The sequence below is a fragment of the Schistocerca cancellata genome, chromosome 2 (genome assembly GCF_023864275.1).
Source record: "Schistocerca cancellata isolate TAMUIC-IGC-003103 chromosome 2, iqSchCanc2.1, whole genome shotgun sequence".
NCBI classification, from domain to species: Eukaryota; Metazoa; Arthropoda; class Insecta; order Orthoptera; family Acrididae; genus Schistocerca; species Schistocerca cancellata.
Window position 1 is genome coordinate 906,581,157 of NC_064627.1, and position 14,385 is coordinate 906,595,541.

General features: G+C 41.9%; 1 protein-coding gene across 1 annotated transcript in view; it reads right to left on the reverse strand.

The window, feature by feature from the left end:
- Nucleotides 1–494: 494 nt before the first annotated feature.
- The window catches only part of LOC126159814 (monocarboxylate transporter 2-like), a 181,882-nt gene continuing 167,991 nt past the window's right edge, over nt 495–14,385 (reverse strand). Inside the window, exons 8-9 of the mRNA XM_049916625.1 lie at nt 705–874; nt 495–653 (exon numbers count right to left, since the gene is read on the reverse strand). Coding sequence (XP_049772582.1) covers nt 495–653; nt 705–874 — 329 coding nt within the window. The remainder of the gene's footprint in view (nt 654–704; nt 875–14,385) is intronic.

Sequence of the window (14,385 nt, forward strand, 5' to 3'; positions counted from 1 at the left end):
GATATCTCAGCACGTCTTTTTTTAATTTCAAAACGGTACTTATTTAAAAAACACGCCTCGTATTCCATAGTTGCTAGGACTAACAGACGACCGTCGTTCATTGTAGCATTTCGTCTTTCGTGGTTTATTTATACACTGTTTATTCTAATATAACATGAGAAATGAAAGGTTGATGACGTACAGTCCAGTAATGTAAGCAATGAAAGAGATCTCTTTAAATATTTAAAATGGTTATTGTCGCTGTTTAATAGTGCCACATTATAGTCAAGGGCTTATGGATTTCCAGTAAGTGACGAGTGCTAGAGAACGTAGACAGTGAACGTTCTAGTGTAATAGCTGCAACGGTATTTCGTCTCTATACGAAGAAATAAATAAGCAGTCTTTTCTGCGCGAGTGGTTGCAAAATGTGATGGACATGTGGCACACAGTGAGGGTGATCTATGGAAGGTGTTGACGAGTGTCGCCGTGACGTGGGGACAGAGGGCGAGGCGCGGTCAGACGCAGGTGGTGATCTGCTCGACGACGGTGAAGGCGGCGGCGGCGGGCGGCGGCGGCCGGCCCAGGCTCTCGGGCTCGCTGCGACACGACCGCACGGGCCGCCACAGGATGTCGTCCGGGGGCGGCAGGTCCAGCGGCGTGCCGAACGACATGCTCTTGGTGAGCAGCGGGTGGGGGCGGACGCCGGGGGCGCCCCCGAGCGGCGCGGGGGCGGCGGCGGCCAGGGGGCCGTCCGGCAGCACGCCGCAGCCGCCGGGCACAGAGTCCCAGCCGCGCCGCGACCCGCCGCCCACCACGAACAGCAGCGCCGCGCCGGCCAGCGTGGCCGCCATCGAGAAGTAGTAGCCCGCCTGCGGGTGGTTCTGGTTGATGTAGCCTGCAACACGGCGACCAGCACCAAAACTAAAATTCTACATCTACGTCTACGAGGGTTGCCCAGAGAGTCTAACTCTAAATATAGATAAATGTAAATTAATGCAGATGAATAGGTAAAAGAATCCCGTAATGTTTGAATACTCCATTAGTAGTGCAGCGCTTGACACGGTCACGCCGATAAAATATTTGGGCGTAACATTGCAGAGTGATATGAAGTGGGACAAGCATGTAATGGCAGTTGTGGGGAAGGCGGATAGTCGTCTTCGGTTCATTGGTAGAATTTTGGGGAGATGTAGTTCGTTTGCAAAGGAGACCGCTTATAAAACACTAATACGACCTATTCTGGAGTACTGCTCGAGGGTTTGAGATAACTATCAGGTCGGATTGAGGGAGAACATACAAGCAATTCACAGGCGGGCTGCTAGATTTGTTACTGGTAGGTTTGATCATCACTCGAGTGTTACGAAAATGCTTCAGGAACTCGGGTGGGAGTCTCTAGAGGAAAGGAGGCGTTCTTTTCGTGAATGGCTACTGAGGAAATTTAGAGAACCAGCATTTGTGGCTGACTGCAGTACAATTTTGCTGCCGCCAACTTACATTTCGCGGAAAGACCACAATGATAAGATAAGAGAGATTAGGGCTCGTACAGAGGCATATGGGCAGTCATTTTTCCCTTGTTCTGTTTGGGAGTGGAACAGGGAGAGAAGATGCTAGTTGTGGTACGAGGTACCCTCCGCCACGCACCGTATGGTGGATTGCGGAGTGTGTGTGTAGATGTAGATGTAGATGCAGATGAAAGTAATGCATCGCATCTTTTTTTCTCAGCCGAAAACAAAGCTACGAATGCGAAACGTTACGTATGTATTATTTTAAGCCTCCTGAGTGAGCGCACTAAGTTTCCGTCACTTCCAACAGATAGTGCAGCTGCATAAAAGTTTCAAAATGGCCTCTGTAAGTAATGTACGTTACAAGGAACGTCCCGTCATTGAATTACTCACTGCAGAGAAAGAAGCTGCTGATAATATTTACAAATGCTTGTGCAAAGTCGATAGTGAATCTGCTGTCAACAGAAGTACAGTTACCAGAATGAGATTTTCACTCTGCAGCGGAGTGTGCGCTGATATGAAACTTCCTGGCAGATTAAAACTGTGTGCCGGACCGAGAGTCGAACTCGGGACCTTTGCCTTTCGCGGGCAAGTGCTCTACCAACTGAGCGACCCAAGTACGACTCACGCCCCGTCCTCACAGCTTTACTTCTGCCAGTACTTAGTCTCCTACCTTCCAAACTTCACAGAAGCTTTCTTTCAGGAGTGCTAGTTCTGCAAGGTTCGCAGGAGAGCTTATGTAATGTTTGGAAGGTAGGAGACGAGGTACTGCCAGAAGTAAAGCTGTGAGGATGGGGCGTGAGTCGTACTTGGTTAGCTCAGTAGGCAGAGCACTTGCCCGTGAAAGGCAAAGGTCCCGAGTTCGAGTCTCGGTCCTGCACACAGTTTTAATCTGCCAGGAAGTTTCAGAAATACAGGTAGTCGCTGGGCACGGAGGGTGAAGTCATCAGAAGGCGGTTCAGCAGAGCTCGACGATTTGCAGCGGTCGGGGAGCCCGTCCACGGCTTTAACATCTGACATGTTGCTGATGTCATTCGCGATAACAGACTCATTACGGCAGGTGGCACTGCATCTGTGAATCAACAAAGGAAGAGTGGATGCAAAACAGGGTTGGACAGTGTTACCCCATCCACCCTACAGCCATGACCTAGCCCCCTCGCACTTCCACTTGTTCTGGCCATTAAAGGATGCCATTCGTGGAAGACGTTTTGAAGATGATGAGGAGGAGATTCACAAAGTGAAGCCCTGGCTCCGCCTCCAGGACAAGGATTGGTACCGACAGGGCACACACGCACACAGTTTCGCGCTGGAGGAAGGCCATAGAACAGGGTGAAGATTACGTGGAAAAATAGGGTGTGTAGATAAAACACCGTTCTTTCGTGTGTGTAATTCGTATTATGTTCAATAAGGAATTAGTGAAGAAAAAAATGCAGTGCATTACTTTCTCGTTGTGGCTTAGCGGTTCCAGGCGCTTCAGTCGGGAACCGCGCGACCGCTGCGGTGGCGGGTTCGAAACCTGTCTCGGGAATCGATGTGTGTGATGTCCTCAGCTTAGTTTAAGTAGTTGTAAGTTCTAGGGGACTGATGGCCTCAGATGTTAAGTCCCGTAGTGCTCAGAGCCATTTGAGCCATTACTTTCTGAGCCACCCTCGAATACTCTGAAAACCGCCGTGAGATGCATGGGAGAGGGTACGTCCGATTGTACCAGCTGTTATGGTTTCTACCCGTTTCATTCACATATGGAGAGACGGTAGAATGTTTGCTGGAATGTCTCTGTGCGAGTTGTAATTATTGTAACCTTATCGTCACGATCCCTGTGTGAATCATTGTCAGGGGCCAGCCATCTCTCGAAAATTTGTTAACAAACTTTCTTGCCATAGTTTACTTCTATCTTCAGGAATCTTCCAGTTCAGTTTTTTAGCACCTCTGTAACACTCTCCCACGGATAAAACAAACCTGTGACCATTTGTGCTGCCCGTCTCTGTATGCGTTCCATAACACCTGTCAGTCCTATTTCGTACTGGTCCCAAACACTTGATCAATATTCTAGAATCGGTCGTACGAGTGATGTACAAGCAATCTCCTTTGTAGCCAGTATTCTGCCAACAAACCGAAGTCTACCACCTGCTTTACCACCACTGACCCTATGTGACCATTTCGTTTCATGTCTCTACAAAGTATTACACCCAGGTATTTGTATGAGTTCGCCGATTCCCACGGTGACTCATTGATATTATGTTCATACGATACTACGTTTTTTTTTCGTTTTGTGTATTGCACAATTTTACATTTTTGAACTTTTAAAGCAAGTTGCCAATATTCGCACTACTTAGCAATCTTATCAAAATTTGACTGAATACTTATGAAGATTCATCCAGATAGTATTCATTAAAGATAACTCCATCATCTGCAGAAACTCTGAGGTTATTATTAAAATCGTGAGCAAGGTCATTAATATACAACACGAACAGAAAGTGTCCCAAGAAACTTTCCCGGGGCACACCTCAAGTTACTTCTACATCTGACCATGAATATCCATCCTAGATAACATGCTGCCTACTCCCTACAAAAGAAATCCTCAACACAGTCACAAATTCCACTCTATACCCCATACGATCGCACTTTTAACAGTAAGCGCAGGTGTGGTAGTGAGTTAAATGGTTTTCGGAAATCAAGAAGTACTGTATCTGTCTGCCTGCCTTGATCCAAAGCTTACAGGATGTCACGCGAGAAGAGTGCGAACTGAGTTATACATGATCGATGTTTTCCGGATCTGTGTTGGCTGACATTAAGGAGGTCATTCTGTTCAAGATACCTCACTTGTTTTCTCTCAGACTGTGTTCTAAAATTCTACAACAAATCGATGTCAAGGATATTGGATGGTATATTGCGGATCACTTCTACTATCCTTCTTGTAGACGTGTGTGACCTGTGCTTTTCTCCAAGAAAAGCGCACGGTTTTTTGTTCGAAGAATTTACGATAAATGACAGTAGAAGAGGGGCTAAACAAAATCACAAATTCAGTATACAATCTGACAGGGATTCCATCGGGCCTTGCAGCTTTGTTAAATTTTAAGGATTTCAGCTGTTTCTCAACAGCACTGTCACTAATACTTATTTGATTCATCTTTTTAGTCATAGGAGGATTAAACAAGGGCAGTTCTCCTGTGTTTTCCTTTGTGAAGGAAGATTTGAAAAAGAAAACGGGGTTAAGCATTTCAGCTTTTCCTTTGGCACCCTAAACTTCAGTTCCTGTCTTTTACATTTTTGAACTTTTAAAGACTGGACACTAATTTTGGTGTCACTAACAACCTTTGCGTACACCCGAATTTCTTGGGTTTTGTGAAATATCATTTGAAAGTATTCTGCTACGGTAGTTACTGAAGGTATCTCGCATTGCTCGCTTGATATCCAAACGTGTTTAACTCAGCATTTATCTATCTAATAGCCCTACGCTTTGGTTTACACCTATTATGCAGTAATCTCTATTGCTTTAGAAGTTCCTTTACAGTGACTGTATATCACGGAGGCTCCCTTCCATTATGCACTGTTCCACTGGGTACATACCTATCCAGTGCATGATAAACATTCTTTTAAACTGGAGCCATAGATCCTTTACAAGTTACTGCCCTGTGATGAAAGTTTCAAGTTCTTCATTGAGATATAACACTACTGTCTCTTTATCTGGCCTATTGGGCATGTATATTTCTCTGCTTTGTTTTAGTTGTGCTTTGCGCTTTGGTAATCACTGTTGCCACAACTGCGTCATGGTCACTAAATACCACTTTCAATGTGGACATCCTCGAAGAGATCACGTGGATTTTTTTGCCATTAGTTCCAACATATCTCCATCGTGAGTGGGGTTCCTAACTACCTGTTCTAGGTAGTTTTCAGAGAAGGCATTCAGTAAAGTTCCACAGGATGTTTTATCACGTCCGTCACTAACAAAACTGTAATTTTCCCAATTAATTGTTGAACGATTAAAGTCGTCATCGATGATTACAGTATGATTCGAAACTTGTGTACAAGCGAACTGAGGTTCTCTCTAAAATTTTCGATCACATCAGGATATGAGTCTGGTGAGCGACACAAGGATCCAATTATCATTTTATGCCCACCTTTCATACCGAGTCTTGCCCAAATAATCTCACATACAGCTTCATTTTATATCTCAGAGGATATGAGTTTCTTGTCTACTGCGACAAACACACGTTTCCCGTTTGCCTATGCTTTCGACATACATTTAAATTTTCCCCAAAATCTCAGTGCCATCAGTTTCAGGTCTCAGTCAGCCTTCTGTACCTAGTATTATGTGAGCTCTACTGCTTTTCAGGAGCGCTTCAACCTCTGGCACATTGTTGTGAATTATTTGGCAGTTTATCATTACGATTTTAATACCCTCAGCTTTGTACGAAGGAAATTCCTTATTAAAAGCAAGGACGGTAACATGAGAGTGCAATGGGAATTCCATTGTCAGATGCAGAGGAGAGATCGGATAGGTGAAGAGAGAACAATGAAGTATACGAATGCGTGGGGTCTTTTCTTTGGGACTGGTCCGAAGGAGTAGACACCACGGATTTATGTAATTGACTGTCCTCGATGGGAATGAATCTACAGCAACGCTCGACCTCCAGCGGAAATCTAAAATTAGCGAGCATGCAGGACATGGACGGGAACTGCGGATACGTGGTGCCAGGGGGGAAGGCGCGTCGGCCGGGAAGCATGTCGATATAGTTCACGCATTTGTGATAAAAACTATGTCTGGCGGCCGCAACGGTTAATGCAACTCCCCAGTAAGTAGGAGATCACACATCCGAGTCCCAGTAAGGCAAACATTTTGATTCGTCGCCTCTGATTCTGCACAAAGTCTCGACACAGCTGATATCGTTAGTTCCTTCCATTTCATTTCCTTTGTCCTCCCACCTCCGTCCCCCTTCAATTTACAGAACAAGATGGCCGCTATGAAGGGGAGAACTTGTCTGATGGCATGACAAAAGGAGAAACGAGAGTCGCTGGGGGAGAGATAGGGATTGCGGTACCAAACTCAGAATTTAAGAGAGCTTTAGAAGACTTTAGATCAAATAAGGCAGAGGGGATAGATAACATTCTCTCAGAATTTCTAAAATCATTAGTAAAAGTAGCAACCAAACGGCTTTTCACGTTGTTGTGTAGAATGTATGAGTCTGGCGACATACCATCTGACTTTCGAAAAAATATCATCCACACTATTCCGAAGACTGCGAGAGCTGACACGTCTCAGAATTATCGCACAGTCAGATAAAGAGCTCTTCCATCGAAGTTGGTGACAAAAATAATATACAGAAGAACGGAAAAGGAAACTGAAGATCTGTTAGATGACGATCAGTTTGGCTTTAGAAAAGTTTTGACGTTTCGGTTGATGATAGAAGCAAGACTAAAGCGAAATCAAGATGAGTTCATAGGATCTGTCGACCTGGAGGAAGCGTTCGACAGTGTAAAATGCTTCTAGATGTTGGAAATTCTGAGAAAAAAGGGTAAGTTATAGGAAAAGATGATTTGAATACAATATATATACAAGTACGAAGAGGGAAAAATAAAACTGGAAGACCGAGAACGAAATTCTCTGATGAAAAAGGGTGTGACACACGGACGTAGTCTTTTGCCCTTACTGTTGAATCTATATATCGAGGAGTAATGACGGAAATAAAAGAAAGTTTCAAAAGTGGGATTAAAATTCAGAGATACCACTGATAAGATTCGCTGATGACATTTCTATCCTCGGTGAAAGCGAAGAAGAATTAGAATCTCGGTGGAATGTAAAGAACATTCTAATGAGTACGAAATACGGATTGAGACTACATCGAAAAAGACGAAAGTAATGAGAGGAAACAAGAAAGGGAATATCGAGAAACTTATTATCAGAACTGGTGATCAGGAAGTACATGAGGTTAAGGAATCTGCTACGTCCGCAGCACAGTAACCCGTGGTGGACTTTTGTAACACCTTGCTGTGTAGTACTGTAACAAGACTGTGAGAAAACCAGAACAGAAGCGAATCGAAACATTTGAAATGTGGTGCTACAGACGAATGTTGAAAATTAGGCCTACTGGTAAAGTAAGGAATGAGGAGATTCTGTACAGAATCGGAGAGGAAAGAAATATATGGAAAATACTGAAAGGAGGAGGGATATGAAGATAACAGATCTGTTGACACATCAGGGAATAGCTTCCATGGTACTAGAGGAGCTGTAGAGCACGAACTGTAGAGGATGAGAGAGGTTGGAATTCACCCAGCAAATATTTTAGGACGACGATTAGAAGTGCTACGAAAAAGGTTGGCTCGAGAGAGGAATTCGTTATGTGTCGTATCAAACCAGTTGGAAGACTGATGACTTGAAAAGAATGACGGATCCATAGTTGCTGAAAGCTGAGTGTACAGAAATGTTTGACATAGGCTGCTTTGCCAAACTGTTATTTCAACCCTTGCCTATATTTCGTCAGAGCTACACACAGGCGGCATGCCATCCGCTTCCGCAGTTTTAGCACTCTTCCCGGACACTCCAGGCACAGACATTTCGCAGCAAGGAACGGAAATGATTCATACAAACTTGTGTCACGAATATTTGTGAATTGGGGTAGAAATTTTCACGTCAAAATATATTTTCTGTTAACAGTTATCCACAGCTTCAATCTATTTAAAGAACAGCATAAGAATATCACCACAAGCTGCAGCAATGTGTATTTATTTACGAGCAACGAGTTGCCCTCAAGCGTCCATCTTCATCACAGGTACGGGAACATCAACTTCAAGAAAGTTTCCTAGGCATCAGGTGCATATATAAAAACTGCAGCTGACAGTAAATATGCACTTCATACCAGGGAATCTTCCGTTAAACTGACGTAACCGTATGCTTCACTTGAGGGTAGTTGCTTGACAAGCTTGTCCTCAACTAAACACACATTGCAGCAGCTTTGGTGCTGTTGTTACGCCGTACTTCGTGAAGTATGCAGTAGTACATGGAATTTTAGAGGGTAACAAGCAGTTTTAACGTGCTTATTAATTGATAATGCCACGTTATTTTACATGATAAGGCAAGTACTAAAGTTGGAAAGGTAAACATACCTTGAGATATCGTAGCTCATGGTTCCTTCATACTAAAACTATAGTCATCCAGTATGAGAATGTGAGCACTTAGCGACTTACAAACAATTTTACACCTTGGTTTTTGACTTTTTGCTTGGTCTGTGGATGAATAATCTGAAACTAGGAAAGAAGCAAGAGCTATCGCTTCCATAAAAATTACTGCAACGAATGTTATTTACTTCCCCCAAGCGAAGAGACGTGCTAGTCTGTAGTCTTCTGTCAATTTTGTGGATTATGGGATCAATTAGAGGCGATTGGACAGTATAGCGGAAAATAAAGTCCACGTTATAGCACAGCTCTATAAAGAAATAACAAGACAAGTCCACAATTAGAATTTGACAATATGTCAAAATTAGCATTTGCCTCATTCGCAATATGTACGTTTTATATATTTCACGTGACACAGTTCATAGGTGTGGGTTCAGTAAGATCAGATTGCAAGAATTCTGATCATTCTTTTTCGAATTTCACTGAATTGTCACAAACTGTTACTTATTTCAATGGAAATGTGTTTCGCAGCAAATTTCTTAAGATAAATGAGTCCCATTGTCTCTACTGCGTTTCAACGTTTTGTACGACAGAAATATCTTCACCATTATCTCCAGGAAGGTCAAATGTATGTTCTTTGAAGATGACATGGAATTATTAGTTGAAGATGAGATGGCAATCTGTAGCAGATTGACGAATTGAAAAACAGCTGCTAACATCAGGGCAGAAGGATCAGTATTAGAAAGACAAAAGCAATGGTTCAGAGAACGAAAAGAAGGAAGATAATTGCGAAAATGTTGAGGAAAATGGAAGTAAAAGACAATTTTCAGTATGTAGAGTAATTATATACATAAGACGTGAGGAAGAAGTGAAAACAATAATTGCAATAGCAAAGAAAATTTGGATAGATAAAAGGAATTTTTCTGTGGAGTCCTGGATAAACATGGAAGAGAAGGATAGTGAATGTTGTCCTCCATAGGGCTGAAATATGAACACTGCGAAAACACTTAGAGCTCTTCAAAATGTGATAAGATACATGTCAGCTAGAAACACACAACAAAACATTCTGAGGTGCCAAGCGCTTGAACGACGACAGGACAATGGACAGTATGAAAACAAAATTCCGGGGGAGTTGAGACGTGACGCCATAATAAAGTATTCCTTAGATCAGTGAATGGACAGTAGGTAAAAAAAAAATACCTAGTGACTATCAGCTAACAGACTGCGTCAGGACAAATGAATCACTATTAAAAAGTAAGAGTAAAATAATGGCGAAGAGGAGGAAAGAATGGAAGACACCGAGCTTCCGAAGAAAGACTTCCACGGATGCCAGAATACTTGATGGCGTCTATGATGATGCTACAACAGAGCATTGCCTCCGAAAGGGAAAGGGCCTAGGATTGAGCACCCGACTGATTCACAGTTTTATTCTGTCAAAAAAAGTCATATCACCGTCTTTAGCTGCTGATAAAAAACAGTTTATTTATACAATTAGTTTCAGTCGTCTGACCATAAGTGCTATGGGCATGACCTCCCGAAAATTTATTCTGTCTGGCAGTCCACAAAAGCACATACTGTTAAAGAGTGGATATTTCAACATTGGGGTAGCCGAGATGAAACGGCTTAAATTGACGCCAGATATTCAGCCATATAATTCAAAAGGTATAAAACTGTTTAACAATACTAATTTATCGGAAATTGAAAGGGGAACGGCCCATTTTCTAATTGAGAAACAGAAAGGCCCGGTTCATAATGAATTAGGAAGCAAACCACAGGCTGCTTCAGGGCAGTATCAACGGACGCACATCAGAACACATTCTGAAGTTGTATAAATGAAGTATAACAGGAAACGTATATTTAATTAAAACGACTTCGACTGCTTTAATAAAGACTTACTTCCCAGAAATGATGAGATCTGTAACACTAGCATGTGCAACACATCTACATTCATATTCATGTTCCTCAAATTTTTGTTCAGCTTAAGGAGGACGAAGGCATTGTCAGCCATTGGTCATTCAGTTCGAAAATGAGGAGAATGTGCCTATTTGAATGTTGGCTAACTTTTGTGTTAGCTACGAAGTAACTTCTGATTTGTGGGTTCAAGGGTCGGTTTGTTCAACTAAACTAAGTCAGACCATAGGCATACGACGTTCAGTATACATTATTTACTCTCGCTTGGAAAAATTAACATTACCTAGGTGACGTACTACACACACTTCGTATCAGGTAGAAGACATTAACAAGGATTTTCTAAGACTGCGGCAGTGGACAACGATTGAGCGCATTTCCTACAATTCACGGCCGGAGTAATATTGATAAAATAAAGGAAAACGTGTGCTTAACACAACAAAGAACTAAACCGAGAGGTGGGGAGCCGGGGAAAGGGAGAATAAAAATCAGGCGAAGTATGGTGACAGAAATAGGCGTACATTGAAAAATAAAAGCAACAAACAAAACACACAAGTCCCTACACTGTAATGATTAGTGAAAAGGTAAAGAGACCTATGAAGATTAGAATATGGAAAATTGTCCAGGACCCTTCAGTGCAGTAAGAACATCAGAAAAAGGTAGAACGATGTGACGAACATCAATCTGGAATAAGGTACAACGATTTGAAAAACGTAAATCCAGTCGAAAGATTGAAGACCAACGAAATATATTTTTGCGATCGTCTTGGTAGTTGTTATACCGACACCACTAGCTACAAAATTTTTCAATAAAACCGAAGATAAGTTAAAATGCATTACCATAGTCAGTACTGAGGAAAGCAATCGTATATGCTCTGATTATAAAGTATTTGGAATGGAAAAGCATCCAGCGATAACAAATTACCAGATTGTTACGAACTGTGGTTCATGTTCAATATCTCTTTAGAGCTCATGATCAACGATGTTATCGTAAATCGTGAAAATCTGTGTAGATATATGATGTGATACACAAACATTTAAATCCACAGCGCCCTTGCTTGTTGTTATTTCTCAATGAAATAGGAATCTTAAGCAGTTCCAAAACAACCAGCTGCTTCTAGTGGAGGAGAGTCGCGCAACCTTGAGAACGTGAAACAACATTAACACTGATCTGAGATCCAATACAGTTTAATGGATCTATTGCACCACTAGTCCTGCCGAATGTAGTGTCAGTTACGTCCTCAATGCACTCTAGATTCCGTATACACTCTCTCATCTTTTACAGTAGTCGTGTCTTGGAAAGAGCACTCGCCTATTCCGAGTTTTGTACCATAGCAACATCTTCCCACGTATGATCATTTCTTCAGCAAACACAGGCTGCAGGTCGGAAACACGACGTCACGTCTGCGTCCAGTCGTGCGGTGGTGTGTGTGTGTGTGTGTGTGTGTGTGTGTGTGTGTGTGTGTGTGCGTCGATTTGAGGCGCTTAACAGCAGAGTTACCAGCGTCGTTGCTTAAATAATCCGTTACGAATGCAGTAAACACAACTGCAATAACTGTCTCCTACGTTCACTCACATTCATCTACTTAGTCACTCTCTGCCACGAAGAATGTAGAACTGGCAAATACATCAACGTTAAAATGTTCTATTAAAATCTAATTGCAGAATAAATTCAAAAAAGTGACCAGGGGACCTCTTATCATCTTTACCGCTTAACTGCATTTTCACAAAAAATAAAATAAAATAAAGCAAATTAAGGGTCTGGAAATTGTTGATATAAAATATTCAGTACTCTTAGAAAATCTACAGAAGCAGTTACTCCAGTCATTTGGAAACAAATAGTGAATGGAAGTGGTTTCAAAAGTTCTGCTGGAAAAAGACATTAATGACACATATAAGAAATTGCAAGAAAATACATATTGTAGAAACACTAATTGTGAAACAAAGCGAGTTTGTAAATTTAAATATCTTCGAGAAACTACAAAACAGAGTGGTCTAGAAAAATTAGAAATAGAAATGGAAAGAGTATATGGTTTCATTAAAAATATCGACAACAAGAAAGGCGTAACTAGAAAATAAAACTAAAACACTGAATGATAGTGGTAAGACCGGAATGTTTATATTCATGTGACAGCCTGATGCTGAACTATAAATTGGACAGGATAGAGGTATTAGAATGGTGGATTATTAGTTGAATAATGGGTGAAATACAAACTACATGTCACTGTAAAATGGTAAGTAACGACGAGATCTATGGAAATATATAGACGGTACCAGAAGTAATGATAAAGCGAAGATTAATCTTCTTTAGCCACTTCCAGTGAATTAATAACAGTGATAACAAAACAAGTATTGCTGTGCTGTATATCCGGAAAATAAATCGATAATAGCGTGGATTACATAAACGAGAAAAGAACTAAGAAGGAAACAACATAAATGATTAGTAAATAACACCAACGAACGTTTTTAAGAATTAAACTCTAAAGTTAGGAGCTGGGAGCAACGTGGGTAGACGAAAGGAAAAGACCAAATCAGGAGAAGAACAAGGACCGCTGGAAAAATAAGAAAGAACAAATAAGAAGAGAAACTGAAGTTGTTACGTGATTCTACTTGGTCGATAACGAAGATAAATAGAAAGCTCAGAAAAGTGTGGCTGTCTGATCACTATAATAGCATATTAGAACCTTCTTCCTAATAATATTATCCGAAATTTTTCTCGGTGTTTAACAGAACATGACAACACTATCAAATTGGAAACACTTTCCTGATGTCCTGTTAATACATAGCGTATCCAGAAACAGGCTGAAAACCTCGTAAGGGTGCTGCAGGGTAGATTGTGCTGAGATATAATTGTTAAGAAAAATTTCGATACATTGCCCAGTTTCCAAGTTAACTGACATTGAAATTAGCTAATCAAGCCCTTGCGCGCGCAAATTCAAGTAATCCGCCGGATAAACTAATGTTAATTGCCAGAATTAGATTTTCATTCTGCAGCGGAGTGTGCGCTGATATGAAACTTCCTGGCAGATTAAAACTGCGTGCCCGACCGAGACTCGAACTCGAGTTCGAGGTCCCGAGTTCGAGTCTCGGTCGGGCACACAGTTTTAATCTGCCAGGAAGTTTTAATGTCAATTGGTTTCATAGCGTAGATGATGGGGCACGAGAGTGCTCAGCCGTTTGCTCGGTATCGATCCTTACCACCATCCCATGTCCAGTGTTTGTATAGTTCTCTTGTTAGCTTTTAGGAAACCAAAAGAAGAACACGTTTCACCACACAGTCTCTGGAAGACCGTTTGAATTAGCGTGTGCAGCGGCCTAATTGACTAATTTCAAAGCCGCGTAGCACGGGAACGGTGCGGCGAATCGAATTTTTTTTTCTTAAGAATTATTTCTTAGCACAGCCTGCCCTGCAACACCCTTACGTGCGCCTCAGACTGTTTCTAACCGCTCTGTACAAGGGTCAGTCAAATGAAAACGAGACAGGCGGAAAGAAGTAAATAAGTTCATCATTTAAAAGTGATTGCGGGTACTGTTAATACATTTAGTGCCTTCATGAACAGATATTTGCGCATGCCTACGGAACTAGGATTGTATCCTGGCTTGCAGGTCTTCATGTGCGCCCGCCCATACGTTGCCAAGGTTGTTCCGATAATGCTGCAGAAATTCCGCTGGGAAACGCTTACACATCCTCCATACGATCACGATCTCTCCCCATGCGATTCCCATAATACAGTTAACTCTCTTTTTCCATCTGCCTCGTTTTCAATTGACTGCTCCTCATAATTTCTTTTATCACGAACCAATTTGGGATACTTAGGTCATCGTCAGTGACATTTGAATGCCGCAACTACACGTAAAGTGACACACAACTTACGCAGTTCTATAACGAA